This window comes from Equus przewalskii, chromosome 3 (assembly GCF_037783145.1).
Source record: "Equus przewalskii isolate Varuska chromosome 3, EquPr2, whole genome shotgun sequence".
Lineage (NCBI taxonomy): Eukaryota > Metazoa > Chordata > Mammalia > Perissodactyla > Equidae > Equus > Equus przewalskii.
This window is the reverse complement of record NC_091833.1, coordinates 66,393,931-66,406,936: the sequence shown is the minus strand read 5'-3', so window position 1 is coordinate 66,406,936 and position 13,006 is coordinate 66,393,931. Positions and strand designations below refer to the sequence as shown.

General features: G+C 34.1%; 1 protein-coding gene across 7 annotated transcripts in view; it reads left to right on the top strand.

The window, feature by feature from the left end:
* The window catches only part of YTHDC1 (YTH N6-methyladenosine RNA binding protein C1), a 35,702-nt gene extending 25,058 nt beyond the window's left edge, over positions 1–10,644 (top strand). For 4 of the 7 annotated variants that reach the window (XM_070614764.1, XM_008523006.2, XM_070614768.1 and 1 more), the window contains 8 exons: positions 385–469; positions 1,475–1,641; positions 4,152–4,234; positions 5,508–5,544; positions 5,617–5,680; positions 5,791–5,853; positions 7,334–7,468; positions 9,652–10,644. In XM_070614764.1, coding sequence (XP_070470865.1) covers positions 385–469; positions 1,475–1,641; positions 4,152–4,234; positions 5,508–5,544; positions 5,617–5,680; positions 5,791–5,853; positions 7,334–7,468; positions 9,652–9,876 — 859 coding nt within the window. In that variant the 3' untranslated portion in view covers positions 9,877–10,644. The remainder of the gene's footprint in view (positions 1–384; positions 470–1,474; positions 1,642–4,151; positions 4,235–5,507; positions 5,545–5,616; positions 5,681–5,790; positions 5,854–7,333; positions 7,469–9,651) is intronic. The other 3 variants (XM_008523007.2, XM_070614765.1, XM_070614766.1) reach the window with 1 other exon arrangement.
* The last annotated feature ends 2,362 nt before the right edge of the window (positions 10,645–13,006 follow it).

The following is a 13,006-nucleotide window of genomic DNA, read 5'->3' as shown; positions in this document are numbered from 1 at the left end:
ATTTGCAGACTACCTAAAACAAGTATGAACTAGGTGGTAATAACCTTGTTTATAAGATGAAGAAACGCAAGCTCAGAGAAGTTATAGAGAGAGAGGTAGCTGGGATTTAAACTTCAGCTGCTTTGGTTTCCAAGCTCACGTTCTTGAGTACTATATTATGTAGCTTCACACTGGAGAATGTGGAAAGGGTGTGTGTTTAAAGGGGTTCCCTCTTTGGGGAATAAGCTCTCCAGTCTAAGTGCTTCTTTAAATTTTAGTCACATTTAAATCATGATTAACATAGGAATTTACTACTGAAGTAGTGTAAAGAATTTACTACTGAAGTAGTATAAGGTCCTTAAAGGATTCTGTAAAAGAATATAATTGATATTACTTTGTATTTAGGCGTGAATTACCCTTCACTAAGTCGGCTCATCTCACCAATCCTTGGAATGAACATAAACCAGTAAAGATTGGGCGTGATGGACAGGTTTGTTTTTTAATTGACTTTTTGAAAAAACACATTAATCAGCCCTTTTATTGGTCTTTATTGAAGGACATTTTAAAACCATTTCTGAAAGAATTTGTGTGAAAGTTTAAGGGAAAAAATTCTTATTTTAAGTTCATGATTACTGTGATTATGACTCATTAATAAGATCTCCATTAATGTTGAAAGATAGATGGCTTTATACAGTACTTTCATTAATACAACTGAAGGAAAAGTTTTTGAACAGAATTGACCTGATTTTAAATGGTTTTTCATTATATTACTACTGTTTAACAGATTCTGCACTTGTATAATGTATTTTGGAAATGCCCTTGAGCAACTTTACTAAAGTTTTTTGAATAACAAGAAGCTTTATGAAAAGAAGATAAGTGTATGTACTCAGATTTTCAAGTCCTGCAAATGAAATTGAGTGCAGTGATTTAAAATAAACCCAAACCTTTGACCATCATAGTTTCTATGTGTAATTTTGAACCAGAAGTTATGTTTTCATTGCTCATAAGTGAACATGTTGCTAATTAAAAACAAAATTTAATTTTAAAAAGTTGATAGTCTGCCTTGTTTAATCTAATGTATTTCAGTTCATTTAGCAGCTCATAATTATGAAAGTTGTTGGCACACACTAACATACGTTGTTCTTCCAGTGTATTAAGATGGATGACTGTGTCCTGATATTTTTGTATTTCGCACAAAGAAATATTCCTCCTTTGCAGAGGGCAGTTGTCACAGAGTTTTAAGGAACCGCATTTGTGTATTTTACTTTGGAGATTCTACACTTTTAGTTTTTAGCTTTATATAAATAACATGAAACAATTTTGAAAGGTTTTTTCCAAAACCTTTCAAGGAAGTTGATTGGAATCCCATGTGATCCTTACCCTTGGGAAGGAAACCTCCAAGTCAGTCTGTTTTTGTTCTTGTACACCAGGAAAATAGAAGTCTGTTGAAAGTTTCTCCTGTTTCATCTTGTAAATTCGTACTTTCTTACTATAGGAAATTGAACTCGAATGTGGAACCCAGCTTTGTCTTCTATTTCCCCCCGATGAAAGTATTGACTTATATCAGGTCATTCATAAAATGCGTCACAAGAGAAGAATGCATTCTCAGCCCCGATCAAGAGGACGTCCATCCCGTCGAGAACCAGTCCGGGATGTGGGAAGGTTAGAAACGTTCTTTGGACTGATAATAGGCACATGTATCAGAATAACATGATGGAGGAATGTGATTCGTCAAAAGTTTGTCCTGCGGTAAAGAAGAAAGAGAAAATCCTCAAATCAAGCTGCATGGACTAGTTTGTGGCTTCATTGAGGATTTCACATGGTCACCTTGGTCTCAGTCATTTTTCAAGAGGAGAATGGGGATCTTTCCTTATGCAGAAAAAGTGCTAAAAAGTGATAACCAGATTAGATTAGATAATATTGTGATAATACAATGTATACAATTGAAATGAGGTGGGCCTTTGTTGCTAAGAACAGGCTAGAAAGGAGGAAGAGGAGGAATTCTTTATTTGCCAAAATTGTTAATATTTTGTAAAAAGCCTTTTCTTTCAGGTGTGTCTCTGGATAAGCCTTGTCAGATATGGGACTTTTATAAAGGATCACTAATATTTTTTCAGAAGATGACGCCTCATTTAGAGGATAAAATATTTTAAGTTATTTTGATATTCAAGAGGAGCATTATTGGGACTATTTGAGATTTTATCACCGTGATGTGTTAATCCCATTGCCAAATATTCTCTAACATGTACCCAGTGAATTCACACATCTTGCTGAGCTTCTGAAAACAATAGGTTCTTTCCAAAGGGGATCAAGTGGCCTTGGGAGACCCGGCAACAAACCAAAAAGAAGGGCTGTTGCTGTGTCTGTTTACAACTTTTCCAGATGCTGGCAGTACCTGTGGACTTAAAAGTGTTTTTTAGAGGATCGCCATGGTTATTGATCACTACTTTATGAACTTAAACATCATTTTCCAGGAAAAGGGGGTTTAACTTGTTACAGAATTGGAGAAGTCTTTGCAAAGGACTGATTTATGCCCTTCTACCCAACACCTTCCCTTGTATAGATTTGCATACAGCTAAATCTAAAATTTCTGCTAAAGACTCTTGGATGTATGGTTGATGGGATGAAACCTTTGGTTAAGTTTCCTTTCAGTGGAAACATCCTGTGGTAGGTACAGATAATCCAACAAGAGTCCCCATTTCTTTGAGCTTAAAAAGGACACTGTCGAGTAGGTAGGAGGAAACCTGGCAGAGCACCCTTATTTTTGGCCTAAAAGGACTGAGCACCAAGATGTCATTTGAAGTTTTAAGCTAAGAGGTTTCCAGTGCAATACAGTACATACGAGTGAAGTTTTTACCTCAGTTTTGCAATGGACTGCAAACTATACTTATTACACCACTACACCTTCTCTCAAGCCTGCCAGGGCCTCCATATATGTATGTGGCTTACAGCTTAAAGTCAGTAGTTGGACTACTATATGAACTGTTACTATCATGTTTTATACCGGTCGTAAATGCACTCCCCAAACTACAAGAAAGCGGTATGTTTATTTTTTAAACCAGCTTTTAATTTTCTTAGTCTTATTTATTGTAGATACAACTGTTTTTATTCTGTCGGGGGGCTTGGGATTATTGCACTTTGCACTTTTAGTGAGTTTGTGTTACAAAAGTTAATGAAAGTAGTTGATGTTCAGAGAAATAGCTGGAAAACTAGTGATGCCAGGTTATTACAGAGTTTTTATTTGACATTAAGGGTAAAAGATATATTACCCAAAAAACTTGAGCTTTTTGTTTTTATTTTCTGTAGCTCTTTATTAAATGCTAAGTAAAATGAAGTGTATTTAATGATGTATTACATTGCTGAGATATATGGAAGACAGTAAAGAGCAGCCCTCTGCATATAGTAAAATTTCATCTTCTAAAGAATACACTTTGAACTTGTTTTATGAACTCTGTTAAAACTCTGCCCCATTACTTGCTATTTTTATTTTAAGGCATTGTCTGTGGAAAAAATTCCCTTAATTCCTAAATGTTATTAACTATAGAAGTTAGTTTTTCAAAGTATTAAGATTTTCAAAACTTTCCTGTAAAGTCACTTTTAATTATCAAATTTTCTGTATGACTGTGTGAAAAGTATAATTTTGTGTGAAGCAGAAGAAAAATAAGAAATTCTTAGTTTTGTTTAGACTGACCCTAAAATGACATTAGCAACTTTAAATATGTAGATTTTAGAATTACCTATTGTGTAATGGTGATACACAATTTTTTTCCTTTCTTATTCACCTGATTTTGAGATTTTATTTGAGAAAATGTTTTAATTGTTAAACTGGATATATACATTAGTTTGAGGGCAGCTCAGTTACTTTTGTTTAGAATACTAAAATGTGATTTATGTATTTTCAGCAGATTCTTTTTTCCATTTGTCTTTTCATAGCATGAGAATTGCATAGACTATCTAGTTTCGGCAATACATTTAAGGATTGGTTTATAGTAACTAATTTGAGAAATTAAAATTTAGAAATTTTAAGATTATTTGCTCACCAAAATTTAGGGTGTTATTTTAAAGAAAATAATGGGCTATTCTTTATACTTAGTTCTGTCAGAAACTCTTGCTTTGCTGTTTGTTCTCCCAGCAGTTTTTGGTTTAATTTCTAATGTGTCTAATTTGTGTAGGCGTCGACCAGAAGATTATGATATTCATAACAGCAGAAAGAAACCAAGGATTGACTATGCCCCTGAGTTTCACCAGAGACCAGGTTAATATTTTATAATCCTGCAGATATTTGACTTAAAATTATAAAAACAAACAAACAAAACACAGAAACTTCTATCATAATCCTGTGGTTTTAAAAGTGAGAAAATTTAGGATGTGGCTACTTAAACCTTAGGAAGTTAACAGTTCTCACATAGTAATTGCTTTGTTAAGTAACTTCCTCCACTTTGTTAAGGTTGTCTGATCTACTTTAGTGTGACTCATTATCATAATTTGTTAATTACCTGAAGTTACTAATTTATAAATTACTGCACCAACAGGAACTGCACATGTGTTTTAAGATTAAATGTAGATAGAGAAAGCAGTGATCTTATACTCTATTGTGCTTTTTATTCCCTATGATACTTACTATTTCATGTGTATAGCTTTAATTAGAAACTCAAATTATGCTATATTTTTCTAAATAATGTTTGACTTCATGTTTTTAGAGAGGAATGGGAAATACTTGGTTTGTAATTTAAAAGCAGCTAAGTTAGTCTTTCCCTTACTGGAATTAAAAAAGGCAAACTGCATCTAAGAGAAGATATTTATTAAAACAGTGATAACACTTATAAAATATTAGACAGTTTGGAAATAGGTGTTAGTGAGCATTACAGCAGTATTACATAAGTGGCTTGATAATCGGCCTCATTCTTCTTCAAAATGGGTATTCCAGAGAGTGAAATTAGTTTTCCCCCAGTAACATGGCTAAAGTGTTTTACATTTTATTTGTGGAGTCCTTACTAAAAGAAGGGGGAAAGACTGTTTCTCTTACCATATGGTTCTTTCATTTAACATGTATGCATCTTCATTTTTGCAGTTTTGTTTTTCTCCCCATTAAGTTTGCATATTTTAAAACTATCTATGGTTGACTTAACAAGGCTTGTGTGTACCATCCAGGTGGAAGGTAGACATTTGTTTTAAGGAAGTCCTATTACAGTGTCCTCAAGATAATTCCTCTGCCGTTACCTTCCTTATGGTGTAGGGTGAAGAAATTTTCTATCTAGTGAGAATTGGGATGTGGATTTAGAAGATCCATATGAAAACCTCTCTAGCACTTTGTAATTCTGTGATAACAGTAAGTTATTTAGTTACTTCCTAGATTCTCATGTAATCTGAGAAGAAAATCCGAAAATGGAATATACAATAATAGCATCACTTAATAGCATCACTGTATTTCATGGGAAGAATTGAAATGAGTGGTAAGGAAGGTCTAATTATAATGCCATAATAAAAAATATAAATTTGATTTACTAAAATGCTTGATGTTTGAACAGGGTATTTAAAGGATCCACGATACCAGGAAGTAGACAGGTAAGTTGGGTTCACTCTTGCTTAGTTTTGAATTACATTCTTGGAACTAGTTTATGAATTACCTGAATTTAGTTTCACAAATCTTATTCCCAACAGACGATTTTCAGGAGTTCGCCGAGATGTATTTTTAAACGGGGTAAGCATTGTATTTTATATTTTTAATGTACATAAAATCAGGATCTGATTTATTTTGTAAGCCTGAGTTGGATTTTTATTTGCTATTGACATTATCATCTTTCATTTTAGTCCTACAATGATTATGTGAGGGAATTTCATAACATGGGACCACCACCACCTTGGCAAGGAATGGTTTGTATTCTGTTTTTGCAAGTTATTTAACTTCATTTGTAGTTCCATATATTGAGTGCTTGCTTGGAATATGATTGTTACACTTACCCATTAAGGGACTTAAGTTACATATCTTTGGTGATAAATAATTACATGCTATTTTAAAACTAAAGACTAATGAGTAATTTGATTTGTGTTAATAGGGCAGGCTTACTTGATAGGTGTTATGGTTAAGTATTATAGTGGTTGTTAGTGCAAACTCTGCCTGCTTTTACGTACCTTCACTTCTCAACTCTGTGACCTTTGGCAAGTTTCATAATGTATTTTTTAGTTTTCCTTATCTTTAAAACTCAACAGGCATTCCTTCATTCTTTGGCTCATCAAACCAATATTTAGTACCTACTCTGTTCAAGGCACTGTTTACTCTGGGTATACATTGGTGAATGAAATGGACATTATTCCTGTCCTTGTATGGCTTAAAGTTTAATGGAATAAACCTCGTGGGATTGTCAAGAAGCTAAATTTACAAAATACGTGTAAAGTTGAGCATAGTGCCTGATCCTGATACTCAGTAAATTCTGTATAGAAAATAAAGTTAATTAAACTGTTCCTAATTTTAATTTTTTCCTTTAAGCAAGCTGGATATTCTTAGGGTATATTTTAAGGTATTGAGGATAGCTGAAGCATTATATTCCTAAGAAATAAAAAGCTTGGAAGTTTTAGTAGTTCTTATTGTTTCTTATCTTTTTTTCCTTAAATTTTAAATGCTGCCTATAATATGGCCCCTTCGTCTGACTTTTGTTTCACTTAAGGTACTGTATACAGATAGATGAATTTATAAGGTTTCTTTCCTTTAGATTCTGTAAAATTAAAAAAAATCAAAATATTTAATAATGTCTTGGCACTAACTAGGGAAGTAACCTTTGATTTGCCCCTATTCATTTTATAACGGCATTTAAAAGTTCATTAGCTCCTGGAGGTTTTTTTTTTTTTTTTTAAAGAGTAGATTTTTGCATAGTGGTTAAGATGACTGATTCTAGAGCCAGGATGCCTGATGTTGTGTCCCAGTTCCACCCCTTTAGTAGTGTAATCCTAAATTACTTAACCAGTTGATGCCTCATTTTCCACTTTTTTAAACTAGGAATGATAATACTTATCTCATAGGTTTGCTGTGAGAATTAAATAAGATGTGTAAATTGTTTAGGACAGTGCCTATCTCATAGTAAGCACTGTGTGAGGGTTATTTCTATTAGTATTTAAATGATATGGTATAAAAGTATAAACATGTTATTTTAAAAGATGTGTGATTAGAGAGTTTATAATGCACATATTTTCAACAAGTAAATAAAGAGGGTATTTTGAAGAACCTTAATGCCATCAAAGTAAATGGCTAGTACAGATTATTGTTTGGGATGGGTGATTTGGGTAGGGGAATTCTAAGAATGATTTGTTTACAGAGCTATTTGGGTAGATGCTTACGGAAGTGGTTTTCTTTTTTTAGGCTCCTTATCCTGGAATGGAACAACCTCCACACCATCCTTACTATCAGCACCATGCTCCACCTCCTCAAGCTCATCCTCCTTACTCAGGACATCATCCAGTACCACATGAAGCAAGATACAGAGATAAACGAGTAGTAAGTGCATGAGAAGGCAAAAGTGTGAGGGAGCTACTAAGAATTCTGTAAACAGTTTGAATGTGGGTGTTGCCAGATTATGTTGAATGGTGGACTATTTAATATTCTTTGTGCAAACTATTTTGGAGTAGTTTACAACCTATTTTTTGTTAAGAAATGGCTGATCTCTTTGGATTATCTAAATAGACATATTTCTTTTACTGATCAAACACAAACTGCTTAAGTTGAGGCAACTCCTACATGTAACTCTTAGGTGTAATGTCCTAGGGATATAGTAAATTAGGATATTTTCTTTCTGTCCTGAGGTCTTCAGTTATAACTGTGTAATTAGTATTGCAAATAGATATTTCTAAGCTTTCTGTATATTCTGGCTGGCTCAGTTAATTTTCATAGGACAGGTGGTGATAATCTCCAATCCCATTTAGTCATCTATTTCTGTTTATACCACATTTTGTTAAAATTAGTAACCAAGTGAATTGTTTCACTTCCTCTCTATCTGTGATTCTTAGGATGATGCTAGCACATGACAAACAGATGTTAAGAAATGAAGCAGAACAGTAATTGTCCTTTAGTAATTACTGGTTCTAATAATTCGATAAGATCCATATGAAAGCTTTTTTTGCTCACTTCAAAACAGGTTGAATGAAAGACTATAGTTTGAAGTTTCTGGGTTTTCATTATACTAGTTGGGCTGAGATTGTTTATTAAATGGTATTTATTTATTTCCTTGATACTTTTATTTTTAAAAGTGAAATTGTTTTCTGGCACTTGCTGACATAATTCCTTTGTATATAAATTTGATAGCTTTAGAAAGGTAGTTTGGTTGTTAAAGTAAGATAACACAATTTGGGATTCCCAACCCTGCCCTCCCTTGACATAATGAGTTTGTGCTGGGCCAAGTAAACATCCTTTTATCTTCCGACTTAGGTGAAGAGCATGTATATTTGAGATAGCCAGTTGGAGCAGTAGTTTCCTAGCCTGTCTTTGAGATACTTTTATGTGATGCCATTTATTTCCTATCCTGGTAAAGATGTTAATCTTTCAAAATGAAATCACATTAGGACCTTTAATAATTCAGTAAAACAATTTCTGATCCTAACTGACAAACAGACTTTAGTAGTTTTTTTTTTCAGTCACACAAGAAGAAATATACAGCCTGTGTACGATGAAATCTTAGTTAACTAGATCAGTTGTGATGTTTTCAAAAATTCCTTTTTTTAAATGATTGCATGATTTTCAAAATGGGAAGTCTTTCTAAGATTCTCTTACCAAAGTATACTTGTCCTTTTTAACAAGTTCTGCTGTTTCATGCACCTTTAGAGTGTGTGTGTGTGTGTGTGTATGTGTGTATATATATGTATATATTCCATGGTTATGTAATAATCACATATTCACTGTATGTGAAAGATAGTGTGCTATTGTGTTTCAGACCTTAAAGTCTATATTTAAGCTGACTTTTGAAAAGAGACCAATTTCTAGTTCAGAAGTAAAGGTGAGTTGAGAACTAAAAGTAGAAAGCTAGAGCAGGGGTCAAGCTAAGAAGTAGCCACAGTAACTTGCTACCTCACTTAGTTGCTCATAGTACTCTTTCTTGTCCTTTTCAGCCTTTTGTATATTATTAGCTCTGTGTGGAATAGACTTCACAGTCTTACCGAAGTACATATTTTCTTAAAATTCTATCAAATTCCATAAATTGTTTGTCATTTTTTGAAAGAAAATCTGGACTGTAAATTCCTTATTTCACCATAAGAGGGCAGAGTTGGTTCAAGTTAGTTTGTAGAATCAAAGGATGAAAAGAAAGTAGAGTTCACCTCTTGCAGAAAAACATTGATGACATTTAGCATAATTGGCAGCATGTATGCATGATGCAACATTGATGGTCATCACTAGGAGATTACTTTGGCCTAAATCTTATTAAAGGAATTGGATGGAAAAGTTACTGAAGTTACGTAGGAAACTACATGAAATTATTTTTAACTGATATTTGGATAATGTCTGTTGTCGGTTATCTAGTAAGACATCAAAATCCTTTTTTTGAACAATGTCAAAATTACATTTTATAAATTAATACATTAGCGCATTTCTCTAGATTGTTTCTCTCTACCAGACAATAATTACAATATAGCCACTCATAGATTCCATTTGATTTTTAACATACCTAACCTATTTCTTACCTTTTCTAGCATGATTATGATATGAGGGTGGATGATTTCCTTCGTCGCACACAAGCTGTTGTCAGTGGTCGGAGAAGTAGACCCCGTGAAAGAGATCGGGAACGAGAGCGAGACCGCCCTAGAGATAACAGAAGAGACAGAGAGCGAGATAGAGGACGTGATAGAGAGAGAGAGAGAGAGCGATTATGTGATCGGGACAGAGACCGAGGGGAGAGAGGTCGATATAGAAGATAATGCGCTTTTGGAAGCACTGATTGTTTAAAGATAAAAAATCTTGTATTTTTTTTTGTGTGTGTTTACAAGTAGTAAATTTATTTTCAGCTGTCTACTTAACGTTCATTGTGTAGAAGGATTTATTATGACCCTTTTTGTTCCAAGCATGCAGTATATTAAGAACTGGAAAAACTCAAATCCTCCAAAAATGCAATTGACAGTTTGAGTTGACCTTTTTATTGGGGCAGAATGGAACAGTCCAAGAATGTAGATATTGATTCATTCTCCTTAAATGTTTATCTACTTATAGTATGTTCATCCTAGTTATTTTTTGTTTTCTTTTTTCCCTTTGGATCTTGATTGATGACTACCATTATATTTTGCTTCGATGTGTTTCTAAATATAGTTGCACACGGTTCTGTAAAAAATGCTGCTATCAAGTATGCAAATATTGAAGTATGATGGTTTGACTGTATGGCAGTGTTGTAGCAGCCTCTTGGTTTCTCCCTCCCTCTTTTTTTTAATCTTAAAAAGTCACTTTTTATTTTTCTTCAGTCTTCAATGATGAGAGCAATATGAAGAAGACATTGCTATCTAATTTTTAATCTTTTTAAATAAAAAATTCCTATGTTCAGTAGCATGGTTGATGCTATTGTTTAGCCTTCCCCTCCAAACTGTATACATTGGCTTGGAATGTTCACAACTTGCGTGTGTGGCAGCAGAAGATAATTCCCGTATTCTACATTGCTACTGTTTTGTATAAAATAAATTGGTAAAGATTGACACTTACCTGCTGTATTTCTTTCTTGTCTGGATGCAAGTTTGTTTTCTTCTGCATTAGCTGACATAAAAGAATGCTTTGTGTTTAGGAATTGTAGGAATCTCATTTGCCTTTTTTGCATATTTTAGCAGAAATGATTGAGGCCAGTTACATTGAAAGCTTCTATTTCTAACCTAAGAACTAGTGGGTACACAGTGGAGTTATGTTGCTATTTTGCTTAAGTATTTATTCATCTGATAAGATTTTTGGACCTACTCTGGTCACAGTATTGTTTTCTTTTTCATATTTTCTATTGTCTTCATTTTCAATAAGTGAAGATGGTTTCTGTTTTACTTTTAAAATCCACTTTACAGTTTAACCCTCTTATAGTTAGTTACATATTTTAAGTTAACCTTCAGCCCCTCCCAGGGTAACAAGCTGTATAAAATACAGCCACACAAGACAACAGTTTATGAAAGACTTTTGTGTTTTGCATTTCAGTTTCTTGAGTTATACAGTAGTCCTCCCTTATTTGTGGTTTTGCTTTCTGCGGTTTCAGTTACCTGCAGTCCAAAAATACTAAATGAAAACTTCCAGAAATAAACAATTTATAAGTTTTAAATTGTACACTGTTCTGAATAGCATGATAAAATCTGGTGGTGTCCTGCCTGGGACGTGAATCATCCCAGCACATCTATGCTTTATAAGCTACCCATTAGTTACTTAGTAGCTGTCTTGGTTGTCACATCTACTGTCATGGTATCACAGTGCCTGTGTTCCACTAAGCCTCATTTTATTTCATGGCCCCAAAGCACAAGAGCCGCGATGCTGGCCATTTTGGATATGCCAAAGAGAAGCTGTAAAGTGCTTCCTTTAAGTGAAAAGGTGGAAGTTCTTGACTTAATAAGGGAAGACAAAAAATTGTATGCTGAGGTTGCTAAAACTTACAGTAACTTTTATTACAGCATATTGTTATAATTGTTCTGTTGTGGTTAATTTCTTACTATGCCTCATTTATAAAGTAAACTTTATCATAAGTGTGTATGTATAGGAAAATTCAGTATAATCGGGTTCAGTACTATCTCAGTTTCAGGCATCCACTGGGGTCTTGGAACGTATCCCCTGTGGATAAGGGGGGACTACTGTACCTGAATTTTGGCCTTTATTAAGTTGAATATATATCCACCTGAGCTATTTCAATATGTGACCACTTTTTTCTTGTTTTCATACAGTATCATAGTTATAATAGAACTCTGTACCGAATCATGATCACAGTTTTAAAGTTAGTCTATATTGGGGGAACACAGGAACTTCACTCTTGAAGGATATTTAAAATGATCAGTTTACTGCTTTCATATTCTCACCACATTTAGAATATTTTTTCATGCATTCACAATTAGTTTTATTTACCTATTTCAAAAATAAGCCCTAGGGATTTATTTTAAATCTGTGCAGTGTGGTAGAGAGGGAATAACATTTAACAGGGTGTTAGGAAACCTGTGTTCTAGTTTAAGCATTGCCTTTAGTAAAACTAAATCAGTAGGTAATGTAAGATAAATCATTTTACTGACGTTTTGTTTGTATTCATCAGTAAGTTATACAAGTTAATTTCTAAAGTTTTTTTTCAAGTTCGTAAACTCTGAAGAATTTCTGAGATGGAGAAGAATCACCGAAAATGTTACTTTGAGAACCAGTTGTACAAAACTGGTAGGTATTACTAAAGTCACTTTCCTGAAATAGTAATAATCAGAAATTATAGATTATGTTGAGTACTTAGTATGTAAAGACACTTTGTGCTTACGTGCTGACTTGTTTCATCACCATATAACGTACTCCCTGTTTTTTTTTTTTTTTTTTAAAGATTTTATTTTTCCTTTTTCTCCCCAAAGCCCCCCAGTACATAGTTGTATATTCTTCGTTGTGGATCCTTCTAGTTGTGGCATGTGGGACGCCGCCTCAGCATGGTCTGATGAGCAGTGCCATGTCCGCGCCCAGGATTCGAACTAACGAAACACTGGGCCGCCTGCAGCGGAGCGTGCGAACTTAATCACTCGGCCACGGGGCCAGCCCCGTCGTACTCCCTGTTTTTATAGTTGGGGAGACAGGCCCAGAGATGCTAATAACTTGTCCAAGATTACGAAGGTAGTAACGATGGAGCTGAGATTCCACTTAGATTTTTAGCCAGTTTGGTGTTTCAGAAGAAGCCACCTCATCTCTTTTCGAAAAAATACAAGTTAATGTTTAAAACGGTGGTGCTAGGTTCTACTAAGGATAGAAAGCGTATTTCCTTCAAAGCTTCCCTTTTAAGAGGTTTTCCTAAAGCGTTTAATCACTTTTGATGTTAACCTATGCTTTGTATTTTGGGTGTTAAAAAGTTTAGTATCCAGTTAA